Source organism: Salmo salar, unplaced genomic scaffold (assembly GCF_905237065.1).
Source record: "Salmo salar unplaced genomic scaffold, Ssal_v3.1, whole genome shotgun sequence".
Classification (NCBI taxonomy): domain Eukaryota; kingdom Metazoa; phylum Chordata; class Actinopteri; order Salmoniformes; family Salmonidae; genus Salmo; species Salmo salar.
In genome coordinates this window covers 47,607-64,261 of record NW_025547789.1, presented here as the reverse complement: position 1 = coordinate 64,261, position 16,655 = coordinate 47,607, and the positions used below count along the sequence as shown (strand labels likewise).

At 46.5% G+C, this 16,655-nt stretch overlaps 1 protein-coding gene across 1 annotated transcript in view; it reads right to left on the bottom strand.

Moving 5' to 3' along the window:
* Positions 1–9,964: 9,964 nt before the first annotated feature.
* Positions 9,965–16,655, bottom strand: part of LOC106594558 (layilin) — a 40,438-nt gene continuing 33,747 nt past the window's right edge. The window contains exon 9 of the mRNA XM_045711576.1: positions 9,965–11,139. Coding sequence (XP_045567532.1) covers positions 10,562–11,139 — 578 coding nt within the window. The 3' untranslated portion in view covers positions 9,965–10,561. The remainder of the gene's footprint in view (positions 11,140–16,655) is intronic.

Genomic DNA, 16,655 nt, shown 5'->3' with positions numbered 1-16,655 from the left:
TGGTTGTATGTCCTGTCATGTGACCTACTGGTTGCATCTCCCCCATGTGACCTACTGGTTGCATCTCCCCCATGTGACCTACTGGTTGCATCTCCCCCATGTGACCTACTGGTTGCATCTCCCCCATGTGACCTACTGGTTGCATCTCCCCCATGTGACCTACTGGTTGTATCTCCCCCATGTGACCTACTGGTTGTATCTCCCCCATGTGACCTACTGGTTGTATGTCCTGTCATGTGACCTACTGGTTGTGTGTCCTGTCATGTGACCTACTGGTTGTCTGTACTGACATGTGATCTACTGGTTGTATGTCCTGACATGTGACCTACTGGTTGTGTGTCCTGTCATGTGACCTACTGGTTGTATCTCCCCCATGTGACCTACTGGTTGGGTGTCCTGTCATGTGACCTACTGGTTGTATCTCCCCCATGTGACCTACTGGTTGTATGTCCTGACATGTGACCTACTGGTTGTATGTCCTGACATGTGACCTACTGGTTGTGTGTCCTGTCATGTGACCTACTGGTTGTATGTCCTGACATGTGACCTACTGGTTGTATCTCCCCATGTGACCTACTGGTTGTGTGTCCTGTCATGTGACCTACTGGTTGTCTGTCCTGACATGTGACCTACTGGTTGTATGTCCTGACATGTGACCTACTGGTTGTCTGTCCTGTCATGTGACCTACTGGTTGTGTGTACTGACATGTGACCTACTGGTTGTCTGTACTGACATGTGACCTACTGGTTGTGTGTCCTGTCATGTGACCTACTGGTTGTCTGTACTGACATGTGACCTACTGGTTGTCTGTCCTGTCATGTGACCTACTGGTTGTCTGTACTGACATGTGACCTACTGTTTGTCTGTACTGACATGTGACCTACTGGTTGTGTGTCCTGTCATGTGACCTACTGGTTGTATGTCCTGACATGTGACCTACTGGTTGTGTGTCCTGACATGTGACCTACTGGTTGTATGTCCTGACATGTGACCTACTGGTTGTATGTCCTGACATGTGACCTACTGGTTGTATGTCCTGACATGTGACCTACTGGTTGTCTGTACTGACATGTGACCAACTGGTTGTCTGTACTGACATGTGACCTACTGGTTGTCTGTACTGACATGTGACCTACTGGTTGTCTGTCCTGACATGTGACCTACTGGTTGTATGTCCTGTCATGTGACCTACTGGTTGTGTGTCCTGACATGTGACCTACTGGTTGTGTGTATGTACTGACATGTGACCTACTTGTTGTGTGTATGTCCTGTCATGTGACCTACTGGTTGTGTGTATGTCCTGTCATGTGACCAACTGGTTGTGTGTATGTCCTGACATGTGACCTACTTGTTGTGTGTACTGACATGTGACCTACTGGTTGTGTGTCCTGTCATGTGACCTACTGGTTGTGTGTATGTCCTGACATGTGACCTACTTGTTGTGTGTACTGACATGTGACCTACTGGTTGTGTGTCCTGACATGTGACCTACTGGTTTTGTGTCCTGACATGTGACCTACTGGTTGTGTGTGTGTCCTGACATGTGACCTACTGGTTGTGTGTGTGTCCTGACATGTATGTGGAACTGATAGATGCTCATACACACTACATGTTCATGTTTTTAAATGTATGTAAATTGTGAAGTCTTTTGTCTGTAATTTATTTTTCATTGTGTCGTACCCCAGTAAGACTACCTGTCGCCACTGGGGCCGTAGCCCTACCACAGGTATATAATGCTGCCCTACCACAGGTATATAATGCTGCCCTACCACAGGTATATAATGCTGCCCTTCCACAGGTATATAATGCTGCCCTACCACAGGTATATAATGCTGCCCTTCCACAGGTATATAATGCTGCCCTACCACAGGTATATAATGCTGCCCTACCACAGGTATATAATGCTGCCCTTCCACAGGTATATAATGCTGCCCTTCCACAGGTATATAATGCTGCCCTTCCACAGGTATATAATGCTGCCCTTCCACAGGTATATAACGCTGCCCTACCACAGGTATATAATGCTGCCCTACCACAGGTATATAATGCTGCCCTACCACAGGTATATAATGCTGCCCTTCCACAGGTATATAACGCTGCCCTACCACAGGTATATAATGCTGCCCTTCCACAGGTATATAACGCTGCCCTTCCACAGGTATATAATGCTGCCCTACCACAGGTATATAATGCTGCCCTTCCACAGGTATATAATGCTGCCCTTCCACAGGTATATAATGCTGCCCTTCCACAGGTATATAATGCTGCCCTACCACAGGTATATAATGCTGCCCTACCACAGGTATATAATGCTGCCCTTCCACAGGTATATAATGCTGCCCTTCCACAGGTATATAACGCTGCCCTTCCACAGGTATATAATGCTGCCCTTCCACAGGTATATAATGCTTCCCTTCCACAGGTATATAAAGGTGCCCTTCCACAGGTATATAATGCTGCCCTTCCACAGGTATATAATGCTGCCCTTCCACAGGTATATAATGCTGCCCTTCCACAGGTATATAACGCTGCCCTTCCACAGGTATATAACGCTGCCCTTCCACAGGTATATAATGCTGCCCTTCCACAGGTATATAATGCTGCCCTTCCACAGGTATATAATGCTGCCCTTCCACAGGTATATAATGCTGCCCTTCCACAGGTATATAATGCTGCCCTTCCACAGGTATATAATGCTGCCCTACCACAGGTATATAACGCTGCCCTTCCACAGGTATATAATGCTGCCCTACCACAGGTATATAATGCTGCCCTTCCACAGGTATATAATGCTGCCCTACCACAGGTATATAATGCTGCCCTACCACAGGTATATAATGCTGCCCTTCCACAGGTATATAACGCTGCCCTTCCACAGGTATATAATGCTGCCCTACCACAGGTATATAATGCTGCCCTTCCACAGGTATATAATGCTGCCCTTCCACAGGTATATAATGCTGCCCTTCCACAGGTATATAATGCTGCCCTACCACAGGTATATAATGCTGCCCTTCCACAGGTATATAATGCTGCCCTACCACAGGTATATAATGCTGCCCTTCCACAGGTATATAATGCTGCCCTACCACAGGTATATAATGCTGCCCTTCCACAGGTATATAATGCTGCCCTACCACAGGTATATAATGCTGCCCTTCCACAGGTATATAATGCTGCCCTTCCACAGGTATATAACGCTGCCCTACCACAGGTATATAATGCTGCCCTACCACAGGTATATAATGCTGCCCTTCCACAGGTATATAATGCTGCCCTACCACAGGTATATAACGCTGCCCTTCCACAGGTATATAATGCTGCCCTTCCACAGGTATATAATGCTGCCCTACCACAGGTATATAATGCTGCCCTACCACAGGTATATAATGCTGCCCTTCCACAGGTATATAATGCTGCCCTTCCACAGGTATATAATGCTTCCCTTCCACAGGTATATAATGCTGCCCTTCCACAGGTATATAACGCTGCCCTTCCACAGGTATATAACGCTGCCCTACCACAGGTATATAATGCTGCCCTACCACAGGTATATAACGCTGCCCTACCACAGGTATATAACGCTGCCCTACCACAGGTATATAATGCTGCCCTTCCACAGGTATATAATGCTGCCCTTCCACAGGTATATAATGCTGCCCTACCACAGGTATATAATGCTGCCCTACCACAGGTATATAATGCTGCCCTTCCACAGGTATATAATGCTGCCCTTCCACAGGTATATAATGCTGCCCTACCACAGGTATATAATGCTGCCCTTCCACAGGTATATAATGCTGCCCTTCCACAGGTATATAATGCTGCCCTTCCACAGGTATATAATGCTGCCCTTCCACAGGTATATAACGCTGCCCTTCCACAGGTATATAATGCTGCCCTTCCACAGGTATATAATGCTGCCCTACCACAGATATATAATGCTGCCCTTCCACAGGTATATAATGCTGCCCTTCCACAGGTATATAACGCTGCCCTTCCACAGGTATATAATGCTGCCCTTCCACAGGTATATAATGCTTCCCTTCCACAGGTATATAAAGGTGCCCTTCCACAGGTATATAATGCTGCCCTTCCACAGGTATATAATGCTGCCCTTCCACAGGTATATAATGCTGCCCTTCCACAGGTATATAACGCTGCCCTTCCACAGGTATATAATGCTGCCCTTCCACAGGTATATAACGCTGCCCTTCCACAGGTATATAACGCTGCCCTTCCACAGGTATATAATGCTGCCCTTCCACAGGTATATAATGCTGCCCTTCCACAGGTATATAATGCTGCCCTTCCACAGGTATATAATGCTGCCCTTCCACAGGTATATAATGCTGCCCTTCCACAGGTATATAATGCTGCCCTACCACAGGTATATAATGCTGCCCTACCACAGGTATATAACGCTGCCCTTCCACAGGTATATAATGCTGCCCTACCACAGGTATATAATGCTGCCCTTCCACAGGTATATAATGCTGCCCTACCACAGGTATATAATGCTGCCCTACCACAGGTATATAATGCTGCCCTTCCACAGGTATATAACGCTGCCCTTCCACAGGTATATAATGCTTCCCTTCCACAGGTATATAATGCTGCCCTTCCACAGGTATATAATGCTGCCCTACCACAGGTATATAATGCTGCCCTTCCACAGGTATATAATGCTGCCCTACCACAGGTATATAATGCTGCCCTTCCACAGGTATATAATGCTGCCCTACCACAGGTATATAATGCTGCCCTTCCACAGGTATATAATGCTGCCCTACCACAGGTATATAATGCTGCCCTTCCACAGGTATATAATGCTGCCCTTCCACAGGTATATAACGCTGCCCTACCACAGGTATATAATGCTGCCCTACCACAGGTATATAATGCTGCCCTTCCACAGGTATATAATGCTGCCCTACCACAGGTATATAACGCTGCCCTTCCACAGGTATATAATGCTGCCCTTCCACAGGTATATAATGCTGCCCTTCCACAGGTATATAATGCTTCCCTTCCACAGGTATATAATGCTGCCCTTCCACAGGTATATAACGCTGCCCTTCCACAGGTATATAACGCTGCCCTACCACAGGTATATAATGCTGCCCTACCACAGGTATATAACGCTGCCCTTCCACAGGTATATAATGCTGCCCTACCACAGGTATATAACGCTGCCCTACCACAGGTATATAATGCTGCCCTTCCACAGGTATATAATGCTGCCCTTCCACAGGTATATAATGCTGCCCTTCCACAGGTATATAATGCTGCCCTACCACAGGTATATAATGCTGCCCTTCCACAGGTATATAATGCTGCCCTTCCACAGGTATATAATGCTGCCCTTCCACAGGTATATAATGCTGCCCTTCCACAGGTATATAATGCTGCCCTACCACAGGTATATAATGCTGCCCTTCCACAGGTATATAATGCTGCCCTTCCACAGGTATATAATGCTTCCCTACCACAGGTATATAATGCTGCCCTTCCACAGGTATATAATGCTGCCCTTCCACAGGTATATAATGCTGCCCTTCCACAGGTATATAATGCTGCCCTACCACAGGTATATAACGCTGCCCTTCCACAGGTATATAATGCTGCCCTTCCACAGGTATATAATGCTTCCCTTCCACAGGTATATAATGCTGCCCTACCACAGGTATATAATGCTGCCCTTCCACAGGTATATAATGCTGCCCTTCCACAGGTATATAATGCTGCCCTTCCACAGGTATATAATGCTTCCCTTCCACAGGTATATAATGCTTCCCTTCCACAGGTATATAATGCTGCCCTTCCACAGGTATATAATGCTGCCCTTCCACAGGTATATAATGCTGCCCTTCCACAGGTATATAATGCTGCCCTTCCACAGGTATATAATGCTGCCCTTCCACAGGTATATAATGCTGCCCTTCCACAGGTATATAATGCTGCCCTTCCACAGGTATATAATGCTGCCCTTCCACAGGTATATAATGCTGCCCTTCCACAGGTATATAATGCTGCCCTTCCACAGGTATATAATGCTGCCCTTCCACAGGTATATAATGCTGCCCTTCCACAGGTATATAATGCTTCCCTTCCACAGGTATATAATGCTGCCCTTCCACAGGTATATAATGCTGCCCTACCACAGGTATATAATGCTGCCCTACCACAGGTATATAATGCTGCCCTTCCACAGGTATATAATGCTGCCCTTCCACAGGTATATAATGCTGCCCTACCACAGGTATATAAAGGTGCTGATATCATCATCATCACCATGGAGACAGGGCCAGGTCAGAGGTTAACTAGTCATTACACTCTACATTAAACTGATATCATCACCATGGAGACAGGGCCAGGTCAGAGGTCATTACAAAACCTGGAGCATAAAAACCTTCTGAAGAAAGAGACTGAGTGCAGATGCTTTTATTTAGGCAGTACACACACACACTTTAAAGCAGTTACATGTAACATGTTTGCATTGTAATTTCAGAAAATGTCCATAATATACAGGTATCTGCAGTAGTAGCGGAATGACAGTGTTTCACAATATATATAAAAAAAAAAAAAATTAAATGCAGACTGTATTTGACAACGAAAGACTATCTTCTGTCAAGATGGGAAAACTGCACCTTCCCTCTCCTCCATCGGCATCACTAAGAGGCGTGGTCATCTCGCCACAGTGAACAGTGACAGACTGGGGGAGTGGCCAATTTAGACATCATTTCCTGGTTGCTAACATTCTACAGTCTAATCTCAGTTAAATTGTATGTGACAAAAACAATGAATGCATAGTGTCGGGCAGGGAAATGCAACTGGCGGCCCGCGGGCCAGATCCGGACCGTTTATTAATTTAGACTGGCTCTTTGATCAATCATGAACATTAATACAAGATCTGCAACAACAACAAAAATCTCAGAACAAAATCTGACGTTCAGTGCCAAAATGACAAACACTACGTTGGTTGTCCACAGCACGGTGAATTCGTGTCTAGTGTTTGAACGGTTTAAGCAACAGTGACCCCGTCTCTGAAAGCTACGACTCTCAGGAACACGGATTGGCTTTCTGTTTCCCTCTGTGATGCTCGCAAGGACTCATTTCCTAATTACGTTTAGCAACATTTAATTTTAAGCGCTTTATTGGTATGTGTGCGTTGCTTTTTAAAACAGTTCTTCCCGAAAGAATAATTGCATATGTGTTAAATGTCAGACCCCCTGCAATGAACCTTTTATTACATCAGCCCCTGTAAGAGTATAGCTGAACAGCTGTAGGGAATCATTGTACCATCTGAATTGCTGTGAAAGATTTTGTCTATAACAAAAACAATATATATTTTTTAAGTCTTTTTGAAGTAGGTGAATGAAACTGAAAGTAAAATAGTCTGATGTCACTTGTTAAATCCACTTCAATCAGTGTAGGTGAAGAGGAGGAGACGGGTTAAAGAAGAAGGATTTTTAAGCCTTGTGACAATTGAGACATGGATTGTGTGTGTGTGTGTGTGTGTGCCATTCAGAGGATGAATGGGCAAGACAAAAGATTTAAGTGCCTTTGAACGGGGTATGGTAGTAGGTGCCAGGCACACTGGTTTGTGTCAAGAACTGCAACGCTGCTGGGTTTTTCCACACTCAACAATTTATAAATGTACGTTTAGTGTTAGTTTCCTTACATTTTGCATCATTCCGTTGCATTGTTAGTTGACCTTTCTTTCCTCTGTCACGTTCGTATGGTTGTTCATGAGGATCGCTAGCAATAGTGGATCATATTAGGCTAACCTATTACAAGTTGGGAAATAATTTGGGGCAGGTAGCCTATTGGAATCCCTATGGAACTCAGACCAGGTTCACGACGACTGGACTGGTGTCCTCACAGTTCCATGATTAGGGAGGATTATCAGGGTAGATAATCAGGGTAGAATATATCAGGGTAGTATATCAGGGTAGATTATTAGGGTGGATTATCAGGGTAGATTATTAGGGAGGATTATCAGGGTAGATAATCAGGGTAGATAATCAGGGTAGATTAGCAGGGTGGATTATCAGGATAGATAATTAGGGAGGATTATCAGGGTAGATAATCAGGGTAAATTATTAGGGAGGATTATCAGGGTAGATATTCAGGGTAAATTATTAAGGAGGATTATCAGGGTAGATTATCAGGGTAGTATATCAGGGTAGTGTATCAGGGTAGATTATTAGGGAGGATTATCAGGGTAGATTATCAGGGTAGAATATATCAGGGTAGTATATCAGGGTAGATTATTAGGGTGGATTATCAGGGTAGATTATTAGGGAGGATTATCAGGGTAGATAATCAGGGTAGATAATCAGGGTAGATTATCAGGGTAGATAATCAGGGTAAATTATTAGGGAGGATTATCAGGGTAGATCATCATGGTGGATTATCAGGGTAGATTAACAGGGTAATTTATTACGGAGGATCATCAGGGTAGATCATCAGGGTAGTTATCAGGGTAGATTATCAGGGTAGATGATCAAGGTAGATTATTAGGGTGGATTATCAGGGTAGGGTCTCAGGGTAGATATTAGGGAGGATTATCAGGGTAGATTATCAGGGTAGGATATCAGGGTCGGATTATCAGGGTAGATAATTAGGGAGGATTATCAGGGTAGATTATCAGGGTAGATGATCAGGGTAGATTTTTAGGGAGATTTATCAGGGTAGATTATCAGGGTGGATTATTAGGGAGGATTATCAGGGTAGATTATTAGGGAGGATTATCATGGTAGATTGTCAGGGTAGATTATTAGGGAGGATCATCAGGGTAGATTATTAGGTGACGATTATCAGGGTAGATTATCAGGGTAGGTTATTAGGGAGGGTTATCAGGGTAGATTATCAGGGTAGATTATCAAGGTAGATTATCAGGGTAGATTATCAGGGTAGATTATCAGGGTTGATTCATAGGACAACTGGTCAACACATATTGAACACTATTCTCACCTTCCAATATTTCATAGATTGAACAATTGAATATTTTACTTTTTTTATTTAACCTTTATTTAACTAGGCAAGTCAGTTAAGAACAAATTCTTATTTTCAATGACGGCCTAAGAACAGTGGGTTAACTTCCTTGTTCAGGGGCAGAACGACATGTTTTTAACCTTGTCAGCTCTGGGATTTGACCTTGCAACCTTTCAGTTACTAGTCCAACTCTAACCACTAGGCTACCTGCCGCCCCTCCACTCTAACCACTAGGCTACCTGCCACCCCTATGGCAACTTTCACGATAAAATCAAACCATTGTATTTTTTATTCACATATATTTCGTGCATAAAGGCTCTCCAATGCTTTCCTATCCCTAAATAATAAACAAGATCAGAGTGTATTTTGCATGTATTTCAGTAATCCCTGATATTCTGACCCGTTCTCTCCATGTATTAGAGTCTGTAGAGAATTAAAGGTACACCAAATTTAAAGGGATGGCTTTAGATAAAAGTACTGAAAACCCTATTTAATGAAAACTCCACGAGTAAATCTGTTGGCCAGCAAATGGGAGGGATTTCAACAGTTGTATTAAATGTATTCAGCGAGCGCAAGGGAACCACGCGTGCAAGCTCGTTACGCACCTGCACAAGGTTAGTCTGAATACCAACTAGTGAGAAGTGCGAATTGAAGGGGTCTGAATCATGCCTATCATGGTGTTGTCATGTTGTGGTCAGGCAGCAAGGGAAGAATGGGACAAGATCTGAACAGGAGGAGGACAGGAACAGGCTTTGGTGTCTCAGGCACAGCTGGGGTCAAGGTTCATGACCTGACAGTGACCCCTCGGGGGAGGGCAGCATAACAGGGCCATGCACACACACAGACAGTCAGTAGCTGTCACTGTCAGTAGTTGTCAGTATCTGTCAGTAGCTGTCACTGTCAGTAGTTGTCAGTAGCTGTCAGTATCTGTCAGTAGCTGTCACTGTCAGTATCTGTCAGTAGCTGTCAGTGGCTGTCAGTAGCTGTCAGTAGCTGTCACTGTCAGTGGTTGTCAGTAGCTGTCAGTAGCTGTCACTGTCAGTGGTTGTCAGTATCTGTCAGTAGCTGTCAGTAGCTGTCAGTATCTGTCAGTAGCTGTCACTGTCAGTGGTTGTCAGTATCTGTCAGTATCTGTCAGTAGCTGTCAGTAGCTGTCAGTATCTGTCAGTAGCTGTCAGTAGCTGTCAGTAGCTGTCAGTTGCTGTCACTGTCAGTGGTTGTCAGTATCTGTCAGTATCTGTCAGTAGCTGTCAGTATCTGTCAGTATCTGTCAGTAGCTGTCAGTGGTTGTCAGTATCTGTCAGTATCTGTCAGTAGCTGTCAGTATCTGTCAGTAGCTGTCAGTGGTTGTCAGTATCTGTCAGTATCTGTCAGTAGCTGTCAGTATCTGTCAGTTGCTGTCACTGTCAGTTGCTGTCACTGTCAGTATCTGTCAGTAGTTGTCAGTAGCTGTCAGTAGCTGTCAGTTGCTGTCACTGTCAGTAGCTGTCAGTATCTGTCAGTAGCTGTCAGTAGCTGTCAGTAGCTGTCACTGTCAGTAGTTGTCACAGTCAGTGGTTGTCAGTTGCTGTCACTGTCCAACCACTCTTTGTAGCACTTCCCACCCAGACTGCCCTCGTTGCCATAGTAACCCACAGTGGCCTCCTTCCCGTAGCAATCTACACTGGCATCGTTCCCATGACAACCCGGGTTTCTCTCGTGCTGTTCAGGGTTACCATAGCGATCCAGGCTGGTTTGGTAAAGACTGTCTCTATAGTGACTAGTGTTGTACAGCTCACTGCTCTTCACCACGCGGCCATGAAGACCCAGTCTGTTGTTGTACGTCCCTCCGTTGCCATCACAACCCAGACTGTTATCGTACGTCTCTCCGTTGCCATGACGACCCAGACTGTTGTTATAAACCTCTCGGTTACCATGCCGACCCAGACTGTTGTTATAAACCTCTCCGTTGCCTTGCCGACCCAGACTGTTGTGATAAATGTCTGGGTTGTCTTGGCGTCGCCCCAGACTGTGGTCGTAGAGTTCAGAGGTCAACAGGAAGTTGCTCTCTGTGCTGGCCAGCGTGACGAAACCACTCTCCGTATCTCTCAGACCCCCCAGGTTGTCATAGTCACCAGGGGACATGTTGGGGGAGGAGCCTAGGAGAAAGAACACAGGCCGTTACTACGGAGAAACAACAGAATCAGTGTTTCCCTTCCTGTTTGAATGACTCATGGGTAACTGCATACAAAGAGAGTCTGAAAGTGGGAGGATCAACACCAGAGGGTGTGTCTCGCGAAGCCATAACTCTAAAATCACATTGTTGCCACGCCTCCCTTTGAGGTCTGGGGAATTTTGTTTTGTTGAATGGACCGCTGGCTCCCAGTGGCTACGTGTTGATTGGATGTTACATTTCAAGACCCCTCCCCCACATGCCTGTTGGTGCTTTGTGTTTTGTTATCATCACTGTTTTCAGACGAGGTAGGACACATTTTGCAGAGTTGTTCTGTGGCTTGAACGTAGGGTGGTTGGAGGTTCGTTCATAGGGGGAGAGTAGGTCTGACAGGCAGGTGGGTCCGATGCCATTTAGGGATTTGTTGACAAGGTGGATCATTTCGTAGTCAATTCTTTGAGGAACATGTAGTCGCTGTAGATCAGCCAGGATGGGGGTGGTGGAGAACAAGAGGAGGGACTGATGGTGGAGAACAAGAGGAGGGGACTGATGGTGGAGAACAAGAGGAGGGGACTGATGGTGGAGAACAAGAGGAGGGGACTGATGGTGGAGAACAAGAGGAGGGGACTGATGGTGGAGAACAAGAGGAGGGGACTGATGGTGGAGAACAAGAGGAGGGGACTGATGGTGGAGAACAAGAGGAGGGGACTGATGGTGGAGAACAAGAGGAGGGGACTGATGGTGGAGAACAAGAGGAGGGGACTGATGGTGGAGAACAAGAGGAGGGGACTGATGGTGGAGAACAAGAGGAGGGGACTGATGGTGGAGAACAAGAGGAGGGGACTGATGGTGGAGAACAAGAGGAGGGGACTGATGGTGGAGAACAAGAGGAGGGGACTGATGGTGGAGAACAAGAGGAGGGGACTGATGGTGGAGTACAAGGGAGGGGACTGATGGTGGAGAACAAGAGGAGGGGACTGATGGTGGAGAACAAGAGGAGGGGACTGATGGTGGAGAACAAGAGGAGGGGACTGATGGTGGAGAACAAGAGGAGGGGACTGATGGTGGAGAACAAGAGGAGGGGACTGATGGTGGAGAACAAGAGGAGGGGACTGATGGTGGAGAACAAGAGGAGGGGACTGATGGTGGAGAACAAGAGGAGGGGACTGATGGTGGAGAACAAGAGGAGGGACTGATGGTGGAGAACAAGAGGAGGGGACTGATGGTGGAGAACAAGAGGAGGTGACTGATGGTGGAGAACAAGAGGAGGGGACTGATGGTGGAGAACAAGAGGAGGGGACTGATGGTGGAGAACAAGAGGAGGGGACTGATGGTGGAGAACAAGAGGAGGGGACTGATGGTGGAGAACAAGAGGAGGTGACTGATGGTGGAGAACAAGAGGAGGGGACTGATGGTGGAGAACAAGAGGAGGGGACTGATGGTGGAGAACAAGAGGAGGGGACTGATGGTGGAGAACAAGAGGAGGGGACTGATGGTGGAGAACAAGAGGAGGGACTGATGGTGGAGAACAAGAGGAGGGGACTGATGGTGGAGAACAAGAGGAGGGGACTGATGGTGGAGAACAAGAGGAGGTGACTGATGGTGGAGAACAAGAGGAGGGGACTGATGGTGGAGAACAAGAGGAGGGGACTGATGGTGGAGAACAAGAGGAGGGGACTGATGGTGGAGAACAAGAGGAGGGACTGATGGTGGAGAACAAGGTCCTAGGATTTACTCAGTTGTTGTCGATCATAGCAGAGTAGAAGGTGGCTGCTTTTAAGGTGGTCTGTGCAGGCCAGTAGGTGGTCTGTGCAGGCCAGTAGGTGGTCTTTATAGGCCAGTAGGTGGTCTGTGCAGGCCAGTAGCTGGTCTGTGCAGGCCAGTAGGTGGTCTGTACAGGCCAGTAGGTGGTCTGTGCAGGCCAGTAGGTGGTCTGTGCAGGCCAGTAGGTGGTCTGTGCAGGCCAGTAGGTGGTCTTTACAGGCCAGTAGGTGGTCTATATAGGCCAGTAGCTGGTCTGTGCAGGCCAGTAGGTGGTCTATATAGGCCAGTAGGTGGTCTGTGCAGGCCAGTAGGTGGTCTTTATAGGCCAGTAGGTGGTCTGTGCAGGCCAGTAGGTGGTCTTTATAGGCCAGTAGGTGGTCTGTACAGGCCAGTAGGTGGTCTTTACAGGCCAGTAGGTGGTCTGTGCAGGCCAGTAGGTGGTCTGTGCAGGCCAGTAGGTGGTCTTTACAGGCCAGTAGGTGGTCTATATAGGCCAGTAGCTGGTCTGTGCAGGCCAGTAGGTGGTCTATATAGGCCAGTAGGTGGTCTGTGCAGGCCAGTAGGTGGTCTATATAGGCCAGTAGGTGGTCTGTGCAGGCCAGTAGGTGGTCTTTATAGGCCAGTAGGTGGTCTGTGCAGGCCAGTAGGTGGTCTGTGCAGGCCAGTAGGTGGTCTGTGCAGGCCAGTAGGTGGTCTTTACAGGCCAGTAGGTGGTCTGTGCAGGCCAGTAGGTGGTCTTTACAGGCCAGTAGGTGGTCTTTGCAGGCCAGTAGGTGGTCTATATAGGCCAGTAGGTGGTCTGTACAGGCCAGTAGGTGGTCTTTATAGGCCAGTAGGTGGTCTTTACAGGCCAGTAGGTGGTCTTTATAGGCCAGTAGGTGGTCTGTGCAGGCCAGTAGGTGGTCTTTACAGGCCAGTAGGTGGTCTGTGCAGGCCAGTAGGTGGTCTATATAGGCCAGTAGGTGGTCTGTGCAGGCCAGTAGGTGGTCTTTACAGGCCAGTAGGTGGTCTATATAGGCCAGTAGGTGGTCTGTGCAGGCCAGTAGGTGGTCTGTGCAGGCCAGTAGGTGGTCTTTACAGGCCAGTAGGTGGTCTTTGCAGGCCAGTAGGTGGTCTGTGCAGGCCAGTAGGTGGTCTGTACAGGCCAGTAGGTGGTATTTACAGGCCAGTAGGTGGTCTGTGCAGGCCAGTAGGTGGTCTTTACAGGCCAGTAGGTGGTCTATATAGGCCAGTAGGTGGTATTTACAGGCCAGTAGGTGGTATTTACAGGCCAGTAGGTGGTCTGTGCAGGCCAGTAGGTGGTCTGTGCAGGCCAGTAGGTGGTCTTTACAGGCCAGTAGGTGGTCTGTGCAGGCCAGTAGATGGTCTTTACAGGCCAGTAGGTGGTCTGTACAGGCCAGTAGGTGGTCTGTGCAGGCCAGTAGGTGGTCTGTGCAGGCCAGTAGGTGGTCTGTGCAGGCCAGTAGGTGGTCTTTACAGGCCAGTAGGTGGTCTGTGCAGGCCAGTAGGTGGTCTGTGCAGGCCAGTAGGTGGTCTGTGCAGGCCAGTAGGTGGTCTTTACAGGCCAGTAGGTGGTCTGTGCAGGCCAGTAGGTGGTCTGTGCAGGCCAGTAGGTGGTCTGTGCAGGCCAGTAGGTGGTCTGTGCAGGCCAGTAGGTGGTCTGTGCAGGCCAGTAGGTGGACAGTTAGGCCAGTACTTCTCCACAGATGCTCTAAACATTTCACAAAAAATGTAATCCATTATAGAATAAGGCTGTAACGTAACAAAATGTGGAAAAAGTCAAGGGGTCTGAATACTTTCCAAATCCCCTGTAATCCATAGATGACTTGCATTCATTGCTAATCAACCCATGAGTTTAACAGTCAAATTGCCAGGGTTAAAGGTTCCAAAACCCTTCTATGGGCTGTATGTCTATTGATACAACACAACAATCTGTTCCACAGATGAAGGAAGGAAGGATACGACTGGGGAAAAGGTGTTAATAAGCAAAGACGGCATTAACGATAAGTCATAAATTAAAAAGGCAGCACTTCTAAAAGCATATTTTACAACATAGCCTGCTGAATTTGCAATATGTCTTTTCTTTCACGCAACATCCACCATCGTGTTATGGATGAAGCCTGACCTGGAATGTGAGGCTAGCTGAAGCTGGTTAGCTTCATAAAAGCCTGACCTGGAATGTGAGGCTAGCTGAAGCTGGTTAGCTGAGCAGATCTAGCTAGCTGAAGCTGGTTAGCTGAGCAGATCTAGCTTGCTTCGCAGTACACCACTATGGAATTCGCTGTACAAAACCTCATCAAAATATGTCAGTGTATGTTGATGGTGTGTACAGAGCATACTGTACTGTACTTCTGGATAAACACAAGTCACATTTTCCTCTAGGTTGTCTTCCATTTTCTGCAATGTTGAAATCATTTTTGCAATTGATTGTTTTAAGTGGGGTTTTTTTTTTCACGTGCATTTTTCTTGATTATTAACCTTTTGTTTTTGAGTAGCTAATCAAGTACTGACCATTTTGATCTAGTACTTTTAAACCTTTTATTGAAATCGGTTTTTCCTACCTTTAACAAAGTATAGTATAGTGTGTTTTCTTTTGAATGCCTGCATTGAATACCTGTATTGAATACCTGCATTGAATACCTGCATTGAATACCTGCATTGAATACCTGCATTGAATACCTGCATTGAAGCGTTTCACCTATGATGTCCTGGAGGACTACAAAATACCACAAAGTACAGGAATGGGGGACACTCACAATCTACAACTGGATGATTCCTTCATGGTTTCAAGAGGATTAAACCCTTAGCAAGGAGCTAAAAAAAAAAAAAATCTTCCTAGAGCTGGCCGCCCGGCCAAACTGAGAAATCAGGGGAGAAGAGCCTTGGTCAGCGAGGTGACCAAGAAACCAATCACGGTAGAGTGGCCAGACGGAAGCCATTCCTCAGTAAAAGGAACATGAGAGCCAGCTTGGAGTTTGCCAAAAGGCACCTAAAGGACTCTCAGACCATGAAAAACAAGATTCTCTGGTCTGATGTAACCAAGATTGAACTCTTTGCCCTGAATGTCAAGCGTCATGTCTGGAGGAAACCTTGGAACATCCCTACGGTGAAGCATGGTGATGGAAGCATCATGCAGTGGGGATGTTTATCAGCGGCAGGGATTGGGAGACTAGTCAGGATTGAGGGAAAGATGATCGAAGCAAAGCACAGAGAGATCCTTGATGAAAACCTGCTTCAGAGCGGTGGCTTCGGGACAAGTCTCTGAATGTCCTTGAGTGGCCCAGCCAGAGCCCAGACTTGAATCCCATCTAACATCTCTGGAGAGACCTGAAAATAGCTGTGCAGCAACAATCCCCATCCAACCTGACAGAGCTTGAGAGGATTTGCAGAGAAGAATGGGAGTAACTCCCCAAATACTGATGTGCCAAGCTTGTAGCATCACACCCAAGACTCGAGGCTGTAATTACTGACAAAGGTGCTTCAACAAAGTACTGAGTAAAGGGTCTGGATACAGCGCCTTGGGAAAGTGTTCAGACCCGTTGACTTTTTCCACATTTTGTTACGTTACAGTCTTATTCTAAAATTGATCCTCATCAATTTACACACAATACCCCATAATGACAAAGCAAAAACAGATTTGTAGAAATGTTTGATAATTTATAAAAAATAAAAAAAATAAAAAATATCACATTTACAAACAATGCCGTTCAAAAGTTTGGGGTCACTTAGAAATGTCCT